We start from the raw sequence: 12537 nt of genomic DNA on the forward strand, positions 1-12537 counted from the left end.
TTAAATGTCCTCTCCCTCAGGTAACTGCTCTTGGGTCTCTAATCATTGGGGGGCACTCCCATGCCTGTAGCCAAGTGGGTTCATCAAAACTGGGGTCTTACTGAGGGGTAGTCACTGAGGTGTTGTCACTGATGCAGCCTGGGATGTGGTGACCATTGGCACAGGCTGGTCAGTAAAGACGTGACTGAACACAGGACCCTTCGGAGCTCACACAGTAGAAGGGGCATGGGGTAGGGGGACAGAGGATGGGCGCCTGGGACTTTGACCTGGTCCCCAAACCGTGTACCTGAAGCTGGTATGGCTTCCCTGCTCGGATCAGCTGGGACACCAGGAAATTTGTGTGGAAGAAGTGAACGTTCTCGTCCAGGAAGCCGTGGAGGATAAGCAGGCGGTTAGGCCTAGAGAAGAGAGCGGAGCTGGTAAAGTCCTGGGACTCAGGGCAGTGCCCACAGGCTCAGAGTCATCCCCCAGTTCCAGTGCAGCAGGCAGGACTGAAGCAGAGGGAAAGGGGTGTCTACAGTAGTTCCATGCCTAGGCATGGTGGAAAGTTCTGGAAGCATCTTCTCACCTGTGACTCCTCAGAATATCAAAAGGGGTAGGAGGAACCAGGAAGGTGGGTACTCTCCTTTAACTCAGATTTATTTACTCCTGTATTTATTTCTGAGGCAAGGTCTCATGTAGCCAGGTTGCCTGAACTCCTGATCCTCCTGCCTCTACCTCTCGAGTGCTGGGCTGACAGGCCGTGTACCGTCAGGCCTGGGTTCTACATTGGGGCCCTGGGCTTCCTGCATGCTGGGCACACGCGCTACCACGAAGCCAGGCCTACCTAGCCATTTTATTTGAACTTTATATGCTTATGCACAACCACAATGCTCAGGCAAGTGATAGCCTTTGATGCTTCATAATGTTGTGTACCCATTAGTTACTTCTTTAGTTCTAGAACATTCCATCCCTGCAGAGAAAGAGCTGTCCTAGTATAGTGATGCCTGGGTCCTGGCAGCCCCTCCTCTGCTTCCACACCTCAGCTTGGCACATGGGAGCCTGACTGTAGGAGTCTTGCAGGGGTGCAGGCAATAGCTTGTGCCTCACTATAGCTGCCTGGGTCTGACACTGGCATCTGGCAGGCGACCATGTGTGAGGTCAAGACAGGACCTCACGGGGCTACTGGAGCTGTGAGGCCAGGGTGCCACAGTCAGTTGTAGACTTAGCCCCAAGTCCTGCACTTGTGGGGCCTGCTCTAACGACACCCTAACAGAAACCTGGACGCCTGAGCTCATCGGATGGCTGGCAGGGAGGGTGGGAGCTGGGCGGCAGATGGCGAGTGGGTGCTTACTCATTGGGCAGCTTCTCCACATGCAGGGCTACAGACCCTGCCTCATAGCCTTGCTGGTTATTTTCGGGGACATCCATGTATCGTTCCGTGTACCCCGTGTCATAGGCCATCCACACAGTGACAGGAGCGCCCGCAATGGCTACCTGGAAGACACAGGGGACGGATGGGGCAGGGAGAGAGGCGTCGGATGTGGAGTGTGGCCTTGGCCGAGATTGTGGGCCTCAGCGGAGGGCTGGGAAGCTCATGCATGGGGGTGGTGGCTGGAAGGGGGCCCTCAGACAGGTCCTGTGGGCCTTAAGCTGCTCGGGGACACACAGGATGTGGAGGGAGGGCCCGTCCCACCTTCCAGCCTCCTCCGCCTCCTCATGGCCGCCGCCCCACAGTGCCCTGCGAGTCCCGGGGCCTGCGCCCCCCTGCTGCTCCTCACAGCATGCCCCACCTCTGCCCCTCCGAGGCGGGGGTCCCGGGCTTGGCCTCCCACATAGAGCTGCTGGCGGATGCCATCCTGGGGTCGGTGGTGGCAGGCAATGAGGAGGGGGACTCGGCCTCGTGGGGCGGCTGCGGGGAGAGATAGGCAGGTGGCAAGGCCCTGCCGAGGTGCTTGCTCTGGGGTGGGGCTCTGGGGTGGGCATCAGGCTGCAGGTGGCCACACAGGAGCGAAACCCACCTTGAACACTTGTGGCTTGTGGATGAGCCCCATGAGTGAGAGGAAGCCACCGTAGGACCAGCCATGGATGGCGACTCGGCTCAAGTCAATGAAGCCATACTTCTCAGCCACGTACTGCAAGCCTTCCACCTGGTCCTCAATCTCCACCTGGCCCTGTGGAAATCCAGCCCACTTGTGACTTCCACTGGGGGATGACCAGCATCTCACACCATGTCGCCATGGTGCTAGTGAGAAAAGCCTGTGCTCTTAGACACCAAGTAGTATTTAGAAGTATATGCCCAGAAGGGCCCTGCTAAAGCTGTTCTTTATGTGTGCAGGCTGGCACCATCAGCTCTATCATCACCACCACCATTATCACCACCATTAAAACGATCATCTCTGCCATCATAACCACCACCACCATCACCACCACCATCATACCACCATCATCACCATCTTCATCACCACTATCACGATCATCATGATCATCACCAACATCATCATCACCATTGTCTCAGTCACTACCACCCTATCTGTTCCCTTCTTTTGTCATACTCTTGGGTTCCCTAGACTGAGGCAACTCCATAGTGTTAGGCTGTGTTTGGGCCACCATCCTCTCCCTTCCCACTCAGGGCTGGTTAGAGTGGAGGAAACTTGTGTTCCCCAGGACCTACTTGTTCTCAAGGTCCACACTGCAGAAGCAGGACTCACCATTTGATTTTTCAGGGCCCCCTCGAAGTGCAGGCCCCGCTGACAGGAGCCCCGACCATCGATCACCACCACAGCATAGCCCAAGGATGCCAGTGTATTTAGCCGCAGGTATTTGATGCCCTTGAAGGAGTTGTTCACCAACTGCACCTACAGGCAAGGTGGGCAGGCGGTGAGAGCTGCGGGGGTGCTGGGGGTGGGTGGTAAGAGCTATGGAGGTGCTTGGGGAGTGGGGAGTGAGAGCTGCAGGGGGCGGGGGGGGTGACAGCTGCAGGGGGGTGGGGGGAAGTGCTGGGGGTGGTTAGTGATAGCTGTGGGGCTGCTGGGTGGGCAAGGCCTGGGCCAGGGTGCATGCACCTGTGGGCCCCCATAGACAAAGAGCACAGTGGGGTGCTTCCTCCCAGGTTGCAGGGTGTGTGGCTTGTAGATCATGCCGTAGAGCTGCACGTCTGCACGGGTGTGGAAGTGGAAGATCTCAGGGGGCACATAGTCTGGAGGGCAATCTGAGAAAACAAAAGCGCTGTGTGGAGTGGCTGGTGAGACCATGCCCGCTGCAAGACCTGGCCCATGGACCTACCTGCCCCTGCTGCTTCTGCCTGAAGGATGATCTTGGGGGAGCTGCATGGGGGCCACCACAGGGGGCAAACAATCCCAATGGCCAAGAACTTGCCCCACCCCAGGGTTTTTCCACCACAGGGTTCTGGCCACTGTGGGTAGTTGCAGTATGGTGAAAGCCAATGATGGCTTCAGATCAATATACACAGTACCCCCAACCGTGACTGCCCTGGGTCCCCCACTCTGTTTCTCACAGCCACACCGGCCACCTAAGACACGGATTTCTTTATATAGCCCACACTGGCTTGGACTCAAACTTAGAATCCTCCTGCCTCCACCTCCTGAGGGCTAGGATGAGCACACTTGGTGTGGCAGTTTGAATTGGTTTGGCCCTGATTAGACTCGTGAACAAATGCTTGACAGGTAGTGGCACCGTTAGGAAGTGAGGCCTTGCTGGAGAAACTGTGTCATTGTTAGGGTGGGCTTTGAGGTTCCCTGTACTCAAGCTACACCCAGTGTGGCTCAAAGTATCCCTCTGTGGCCTGTGGTCCAAGATCTAAAACTCTCAACGCCTTCTCTGGCACTATGTCTGCCTGCACACCACCATGCTTGTTGCCAGGAAGATAATGGACCAGGTTGGAGAGATAGTTCTGTGGTTAAGAGCACTGACTGCTCTTCTAGAGGTCCTGAGTTCAAATCCCAACAACCACATGGTGGGTCACAACCATCTGTTATGGGATCTGATGCCCTCTTCTGGTGTGTCTGAAGACAGCTATAGAGTACTCATACACATAAAATAAATAAATCTTAAAAAAAAAAAAAAGACGGTGAAGTGACCCTCTGAACTTGTCGAGGTGGTGGTGGTGTCTTTTCATAGCAATGAAACCCTAAGACAGAACTTGGTATCAGGGACTGGGTGTTGCTGTGAAAGACCTGACCATCCTTCTGTTTGGAGAAATATGGATTTAGGGACTTTGGATTTGTAAAGCCGTGGAATGTTTTAAGTAGGGATAAACAGGCTATATTAGTAGTAACATAGAAGACGGTGGTGCTGAGGGTGGTTTCAACTCTGGGGGCCTGGCGCAAGAGGATTCAGAGAAGAATGTTAGTATGTGTATGGCCTAGAGGCTGTTCTTATGATATTTTGGCTAAGAGTGTGGCTGATTTCTGTCCTTGTCTGAATAGTCTGCCTTGAAGCTAAAGTGAAGAGTTTAAGATTAATTGTAGTGGCAGAGGAAATCTCAAAAGGGACCTGAGATATACTCTCTTGGTGACTGCTAGAGTTCACTCTCGTGAAAAGGAGCAAGCTGAGCAAGGCGAGATACAAAAGGAGAAAGGAGGCGCCAAGAAAAATGTGGCTGAGCTAAAGCCTCAGTTGGAGAAATAAAAACAAGTTAAAGATATTAAAAGGAATAAGGGAGCTGTGACCTCGGGCCAAGATCCCACCCAGCTAAGCCTCTACCATGTGAAAGGATTTGCGACTAGGTCCAGGCGCATGCCTTTAATCCCAGCACTGTGGAGACAAGAGGCATGCAGATCTATGAGTTGAAGACACGCCTGGTCTATAGCGAGTTCCAGGGCAGCCAGGCTTAGGCCACGTAGGAAACCACTGAAAACAGAAAGCTGGTGAGGATGTAACTGAATAAGGAGGCCATGCTCCAGTCCCAGCAAGCAGCAGAACTTGGCAACTTTGGCCATCTGGTTCTGGGTTTAGAGTCAAGGTTAGAAGAAAGGGGCTATGGAGTCTCCCTCGGTGAGTAAGGAAAGCTGCGGAGGCCAGGTGTGTGGCAGGGCTGTCCCTGCATGGAGGCCCTGAGGGGCCACTGTAGAAAGCTGTGAAGGTGAAGCCTGGAATGCTCTGGAGGGCCCAAGAGGTGAGAGATGCCAGAGCCATGGGATATGTGCTGAGGAGACCTGCTAATACGGTATGGAGCCAGCCTACGAGAAAGAAGAGAGTGTGCTTTCATCAACAAAGCTGGAGAGAGTTGGAAATCTGCATAGTCTGACATTAGACAGAGATGCAGTGTTTGGGGCTCTCCCAGTGTTTTCAGTCTTGCTTTGGTCCAGTTTTCCTCACTATGTTCCCATCCCTAAATGTTGGAATGGTAATGTATATCCTGTGCCACTGTATGTTAGAAGTATGTGATCTGCTTTTTAACTTTGATTTTATAGGGGATTACAGTTATGAGACTGCATGAATCTCAGAAGAGACTTTGAACGTTGGACTTTTTAACATTGTTAAGACTGTGACAGACTATGGGGACCTTTGAAGTTGGACTAAATACATTTTGCATTATGTTGTGGCTATAAGCCTATGGGGGCCGGGGAATAGAATGTGGTGGTCTGAATATGCTATGTCCCCATAGACCCCTGTATTTGAATGCCTCACCTACAGGGTGTGCCACTATTAGGAGGTGTGGCCTTGTTGGAGGAAGTGTATGTGTCACTGTGAGGGCGGGTTTGTAGGTGTAGTGTGGCTCTCAGTCTCCTGTTGCTTATGGATGGAGAACTCTCAGCTCCTTCTCTAGCACCAGGCCTGCTTGGACGATGCCATATTTTCCACCATGATGACAACAGACTGAACCTCAGAACTGTAAGAGTTGCCTTGGTCATGGTGTCTCCTCACATCAATGGAACTCAGACTAAGATGCATGGGTTCTGGGAATGAAGCTGGAGCTTCTGATATGCCTGAATTCTGCCGCTGAGCCCCTGCCACCCTTCTAGGTCTTTCCAAGGCATGCTCAGGACAGTGAACTAACAAGGACCCAAAGTCCTATGTGCTGAAACTGAACCTCAAAGCCTTGCAGGCAGAGCTGCAGTGCACCTCAGGCTCTGGGGTGATTTCTCAGAACATCTCTTTTTCTGAGGTCCCTCTGGTAACTGACCCTGTACTCCCTGTCAGAATTACAACTTCCACAGGGCAGTGGTGGCACATGCCTTTAATCCTAGTCCTCCAGAGGCAGAGGCAGGCAGATCAGATCTGAGCTGGAGGCCAGGCTGGTCTACAGAGTGAATTCCAGGACAGCCAGGGCTACACAGAGAAACCCTGTCTCGAAAAAACAAACAACAACAATAATAAAAAAACTTCTACACCTTCCCAACATCTCGGTGCTCAGAGGCACTGTCACAGCCATTATTACCCCAGGGTCCCAGCCAGCCTGCATCTGCAGCCACACCTGAGAGACACACAGGGAACCTCTTTTGACCCGAGATGACTCTTCCCCAGGCGTGCACCTGTCCCTGGTAGCCCGGTTGTCTACCTTGCCCTTCCCCCTGGCTGGCAGGCCAGCTCCCTGAGACCACACTACTCACTGGCTGCCTCCATCATGCTGGCCCAGAAGCGTGGTTGCTTGTGCAGTGGGTCATCATCGGGGCCGCTCAGCTTGTACACATGCACACAGGGTGGCGTGCTCACACTGCTGTAGTGGCTCACGAACATGTCGAAGCTCTGCTGGCCACAGGATGGCACTCAGTGTACAGGAGCAGGCTTCTGCCTCCCCCCGAGACACTGTTCAGCCCCACCCGCCTGTGGATCATTGCCACGCCCTTTGCAGGTGATGAACCTGCCCAGTGAGGGTCATTCCCAGCCTGGAGACCCAGGCTTCGTCCTCAATGGACAGGCATCAGCCTGGTTTCTAGAGTGTTTTAAGAGGCTAAGAGCTGTGGGCTGATCAGAGGGAGCAGCCTCCCCACACTTCTGTCCTCCCGGACCCTGGGAGGCTGGGGTGGGTGTGGTGTGGCCTGCACACCTGGCTCATGGAGCAGCTGTGGGAGAAGCCGAGCGTGGTGAGCCGTACGATCTCGCCTGGTGACTCGTAGCTGACCACATAGAGGTGATGTTCCAGCGGTGTGTCCTTTGTACCTTGAAAGTACACCAGCTTTGTCTGCTCGTTGACCCAGATCTGCAGGCAATGGGGACTTGTGTGACCAGCGTGCCTCGGACACAGTTCCTCCTTCCCATGCCCGGGCCAGCTGCAGCCCTGTAGCACATCAGACTGAGGGCGGAGCGTGTAGGTCCCACGGATGCACCCAGGGGTCAGGGGGAGAAAGCATACCCAGCATGCACAAAGCCCTGGCATCCATCCCCAACACCGTATGAGCTGGGCGTGGTGGAGCATGCCTGAACCTAGCACTTGGGAGGACCAGAAGTTCAAGATCACCCTTGGCTACACAGTAAGGTCAAAGCCAGCCTGAGCTATATGAAACCTTTTCTGGAAAAAAAAAAAAGAAAGAAATAAAAAATAAAATGGCATCTGACCAACTGTTTTATTCTGAGGCTGAGTCTGGCTGTGGAGCCCAAGCTAACCTAAATGTGGAGGTTTTCCCTCCTCAGCCCCTCAGAGCACTGGAATGCCATTACTCTTTGCAGAAGAGTCCATCCACAGTACTGTCTGCAAAATTTGAAAATGGTTCAGCTTCATTTTCCCCTCTAGAATTAACTAGAGGAAAAGGTTCAAAGCCGCACGAGGAAGCTGTGTCTACGGCAATACAAGTAGGGATGTGGTCACGCCGGTATGGGCAATTAGGGCATTTCCCACTGCGTGTGGCTGGGGTGGAGCTCAGTGTGGAAGCACCTAGCACTCACGGGGGCACTCACGGGGGCCCTGGCTCTATGCCAGCAATGCAAAGTTAAAAAATGAAAAAAAAAAAACTCAGAAATACACAAAGCAGCTTGAAAAGTCTTTAACTCTGATTCTTTGCTTAGGAGGACCCTGAGTGAAGTCTGGACACCTGCAGCCACCATGTGGGGAGGTCCCAGGAAGAAGTGGGTGATGTGGGGCTCTACTGCACTGACTGCAGGGTCCTGGGCAGCCCTGAGGATGAGCCAGCCCCCCCAACATGTGCCCCTTCCTGCTATGGAAAGTGCTAATGTCCTGGGGCCCCGTGACAATGGGGAAGGGGAGGAGTTAGGGCTAATGGGGTACCTTGGAGCCATGCCTCGACAAGACCTCCCACTCGCCACTGGTCAGGGCGACCTCCTCCTTGATGGGGCACTTAAACTCATCTGTGAGAAAGCAGAGCAGAGGTGAGGAGGCAGGAAGGGGGCAGGCTCAGGGGACTGAAGCCACCGGAAGCCTACTCGATGCTAGGCTATCAGCCTGACCTAAGGGGCAACCAGGAGGGAACCTGTCTGGGCGGTTCAGGGGCCAGTGGGGCCTGTCCCTCCTAGTGAGGGCTACCCAGTGCTTCTAGCAAACAGCCAGGAAGTGCTGCTTACAGAGGGTGTGACATGTGACAACTGGCCATTTCTCACTAGATCATCCTGGGCCCCCAGAACCAGAATCAGACCCAGGCTTTCATGAGGCAACTAGGCAGGAGTAAGGACACCACACTCCCAACACTCAGGAGAAAGAGGGGGACGATCTCTGTGAGTTCTGGGCCAGCAGAGGCGACACACTGAGACCCTGTCTCAAGTGCAAACTCAACAACTACAAATAGAACCAGGTTCTGTTTTCTAGAGACCTGCTGGGTTAACAGGTCTGGGCCTGCTTTTGAGGCCCAACTAGACAGACACCAGGCATTTGCCATCAGATGTGGACTGGGCAGCCTGGGGTGACAAGTGGATGCCCTGTGGTGTTCTCATAGTTTAAGGCCACCAGGAGGGCTACCACTGCCCAGACCCCTGGCTCACAGGTCCCAACCACACATAAAGCTGCTACCCCTGCTCCCAGCCCCGGATTTCTCACTGTGCTTCTCAATACCACAGGGTCTTAGTGACCCACAGATCACCTAGACACACCCCATCTTCCATGTGTCCTCCCAAAGCTGCCCTCTTCCCCCATCATGCCAGCCTCCCCAGCCTCAGCAGCCACCCTTCTTCATTTTTAAGTTTTACTTTGGGTGTGCACTCAGTGCATGCAGTACCTGCAGAGGCCAAAAGAGGGCATAGGATCCCCAGGAACTAGAACTACAGACAGTTGTGTGCTGCCCTATGAGTGCCTGGAACTGAACCCTGGTTTTCTGCAAGAGCAGTCAGTGTGCTAACAGGTGAGCCATATCTCCAGCTCTGGCCCCTGCCTCCCCCTCTCCCCAGTTTTAGACAGGGTTTCATGTAGCCCAAGCTGTCCTCAAGCTTACTAAGTAGCTGAGGATGACCTACAAGTCTGAACTCTCTGGCACGTTATAATGATGGACAGGCCAGCACACATGGTTTCTGTCTGTGGTGCTGCGGATGAAGCCAGGCCTGCCTGTGTGTCAGGAGGACACTGTATCAACTCCGCCTCAGCCCAGGCTGGCCCTTCTGAATCTCCCTTCCTTTTCCTCAGGTCTCACTTGCTCAGATACTCAGCTGCCATCATATCATGCCAGGAGGCACGTGATGGGGCCTGAGCAAGCCTGTGGGGCCAGGCACGCTGGCATCTGCATCTCAGGCTGGGTGACCATGAGTTAAAGGCAAGTTTCCAGGCAAAAGCTCCCTGAGTTCAGTGCACCCCGGCAGGGTACACAGAATCGGTGACATTCTTGTGACACTGAGCCACTACCAGGAGGGACATGGAGACAGAGGCCTGGTCAGCACCTTGGGTCACTTGGTGCCAAGCAGCCAGGACATGAGGCCTGGTACCAGGCCCTCAGAGAGGGCATCTCAGTCACTGTGTCCCTTGAGCCCATGGCTGCCACAGCCTGCTGTGGTATCATGTGGCACTTCTTAACTATGCTGCTTACAGAAGATGACCCGTCTTCAAGGAAGGCTTGAGCATTGTCTGGGGACATGTGTAGCTGTCACAACTGGGGGAGCTGCTAGCAGATAGCAAGCAGAACAGGAATGCTGCTCTCTGAATGTATCCTCTGGAGACTGGGTCTGTGCAAAGGCCCTGAGGTAGAGGACAGAGCTCCACTGCACAGCCTAGAAGTGCCCCCAGCCCCTGGAGGTCACCTGCCATCATGCAGGAGCCACGGATTGTCTCTTAGAAGCACTGTCTACCCCTCAAGCCACTGACTCCAAACACACTTTGATCTCCTCTCTCCTGATGAGCCCCCAATTGGACCCCAAGTCACCCTTAGTCCCATGGCCTGCCCCACTGGGAGAGATCATCAGGCAAGGCCCACATGTCAGATCAAGACCATTGGGACAGCTCTGGCTCTGACTGCGGCCTGATCTGAGCCCCACAGAGACCCAAATAGTCACGTCACACTGATGGAGAACCAACTGCTTTCTGCTTCCTTCCGGTCACAGACCAGTCCTAAGTCCTGTCTGCAGCCCATGTAGACTCCCTCCCCACCTCCTCCATGTTCTTCCCACCTGAGCCCCTCCAGACTCCTCCAACACCACAGCTCTGTCCTGCACGTAGCCCCAAGGTGTCCCCTGCCCCTTGGGGCTTGTCCTCCTCAGATCTCTGCAGGAGCGTGTCACCAGAGGCACTGCCTCACTGTTAGAACAATGTTCCCCATTCTCTCTGCCACTTGACTTTCTCTCCATCCCCTAGGGCCAGAGACACCATCTTTAATTCCCCTTGCATTATTACTTGCCGCTCCAGTCTCAGCCGTGGGAGAGTGGAGTCACAGGTGAGCACCACCACATACCGACCATTTTCCTTCTCAGACATCAACATCTTGGCTCCTAGAGCCAACTGCTTGGGCCAAAGACCAGAGTATCTGAAGGTCTGAAGCCATATGGCTGAGGCTGGGACACAGACATGGCCAACAGGCAAATAGAAGTGAGCAGGTATGGCCATACACCAAGAAAAGAACAAGATGAAACTAAATGCAGGTGGCACACCTCAGCACACAGGGGCCAAACTCTAATGCCCTGGTGGCGGCTCCTAGGTCTCAAACCTGGGTGTGGGTGTGGGTGTGTGTGGGGGTGTGGGTGTGTGTGTGGGGGGGGGGGAGGGCTGAGCTACTTTAACATATTAAAGTAGATGCTGGAAAGTTTGCCCACCATCCCAGGTCACTACTTGTCTGAGGCCCCTCTGGCCAGCATACCCTGCCCCCTCCATTGGACTACATCCCCTCTACAACACACACCCTGTCATTCCTCTAGCCTCAATATAACTCAGCATTTTGACTATGCCAGCAGTCTCATATGGCCTAGCTCAGTCTGGTCATGTTTATCCTGGACTCTCCTAAATGTGCATGCCTCTGGATGTGTTCTCCCCTCTATCTACAGTCAAGTTTCTCCTCCTCTATCCCTAAAAACAGTCATGTCTGTCCTTCCTTCCTTCCTTCCTTCCTTCCTTCCTTCCTTCCTTCCTTCCTTCCTTCTTTCTTTCCTTATTATTGATTGATTGATTGCTGCATAGGTATTTAGGAAACCCCACCTAACCAATCAACAAACACGTAGCTGACAGCTGCCAATGGCACAAGGGCCGGGTGGGTCAGGGTGCAGGCACTCCTTCCTCCCTCCCTACCGCAGCCTCCTATGCGAATGAGGCTCTCTCACCTTCTGTAGGGCTGAGGGGTTCCGTCCAGTCATACTCCTTGGTTTTAAGTTCCACTGTGACCCTGTACAGGTGGCAGAAGCCAGTCTTGCATTCGTTGGCACGAAGGAAACAAAAGTCCTGCTGGCCCTCAGCCTGAGGAAACGGGTGGAAGATGTCATGGACCTGTGGGGACAGATGATTGGGTCAGAGAACTCTGCAGCTGGCCAAGCCCCTGAGCCCGGTTCAGTGTCACACTGGGGATTTGGCTGTGGGGATAGTGAGGCATCCTGGCACTCCTGCTTACGTTGATCCAGACATTGGTGACTTCTTCGTAGATGACAAAGGGCTGCACATTCTTGGGGACGGCGCTGGCAGCCTCCACCCGCTGGGCCTCACTCTCAACAGCCGGGATGAAGAGAGCAGGGGGCAGGAGGACAAGCTGAAGCCGTTGCTGGGGACGGTCCAGGAACATGGCCCAGGCACTGGAAGAACAAGAGAGGAGGCAGCATGAGGCCTCAGTTGCTGGCAGGAGACACAGGGGCCAGCCTTGCTGGAGTCAGCCCATGGCCAACCAGGGTAGGGTACTGTGATCTCTGGACAGATTAAATGAAACTCTAGTGAAAACAATCCACATGACTTAGGCCTGGGACAGCATTTTCAAATGGGACAGATGGGCTTTTGGTTTTTTGTTTTGTTTTTTTTTGTTTTTTAAAGGTAGGGTCTTTTATGGCTGAGGATGGCTTTGAATTCTCGACCTTCCTTGCCCCCACTTCAGTGCTGAAATGACAGGTGTGTGCCATCATGCCTAACATTAACAAGATGGACGATATTCTAATATTCTTTTTTTTTTTTTTTTTTTGGTTTTTCGAGACAGGGTTTCTCTGTGTAGCACTGGCTGTCCTGGAACTCACTTTGTAGACCAGGCTGGCCTCGAA

At 53.7% G+C, this 12537-nt stretch overlaps 1 protein-coding gene across 4 annotated transcripts in view; it reads right to left on the minus strand.

The window, feature by feature from the left end:
- The window catches only part of Dpp9 (dipeptidyl peptidase 9), a 33239-nt gene that overhangs the window by 1345 nt on the left and 19357 nt on the right, over positions 1-12537 (minus strand). For 2 of the 4 annotated variants that reach the window (XM_021149326.2, XM_021149324.2), the window contains exons 11-20: positions 11907-12084; positions 11623-11785; positions 8168-8247; positions 6992-7144; positions 6555-6690; positions 3045-3190; positions 2691-2837; positions 2001-2153; positions 1334-1476; positions 287-398 (exon numbers count right to left, since the gene is read on the minus strand). In XM_021149326.2, coding sequence (XP_021004985.1) covers positions 287-398; positions 1334-1476; positions 2001-2153; positions 2691-2837; positions 3045-3190; positions 6555-6690; positions 6992-7144; positions 8168-8247; positions 11623-11785; positions 11907-12084 — 1411 coding nt within the window. Of the gene's footprint in view, positions 1-286; positions 399-1333; positions 1477-1772; positions 1892-1996; positions 2154-2690; positions 2838-3044; positions 3191-6554; positions 6691-6991; positions 7145-8167; positions 8248-11622; positions 11786-11906; positions 12085-12537 lie in introns of those variants that run through there. The other 2 variants (XM_029471040.1, XM_021149327.2) reach the window with 2 other exon arrangements.

This window comes from Mus caroli, chromosome 17 (genome assembly GCF_900094665.2).
Source record: "Mus caroli chromosome 17, CAROLI_EIJ_v1.1, whole genome shotgun sequence".
Lineage (NCBI taxonomy): Eukaryota > Metazoa > Chordata > Mammalia > Rodentia > Muridae > Mus > Mus caroli.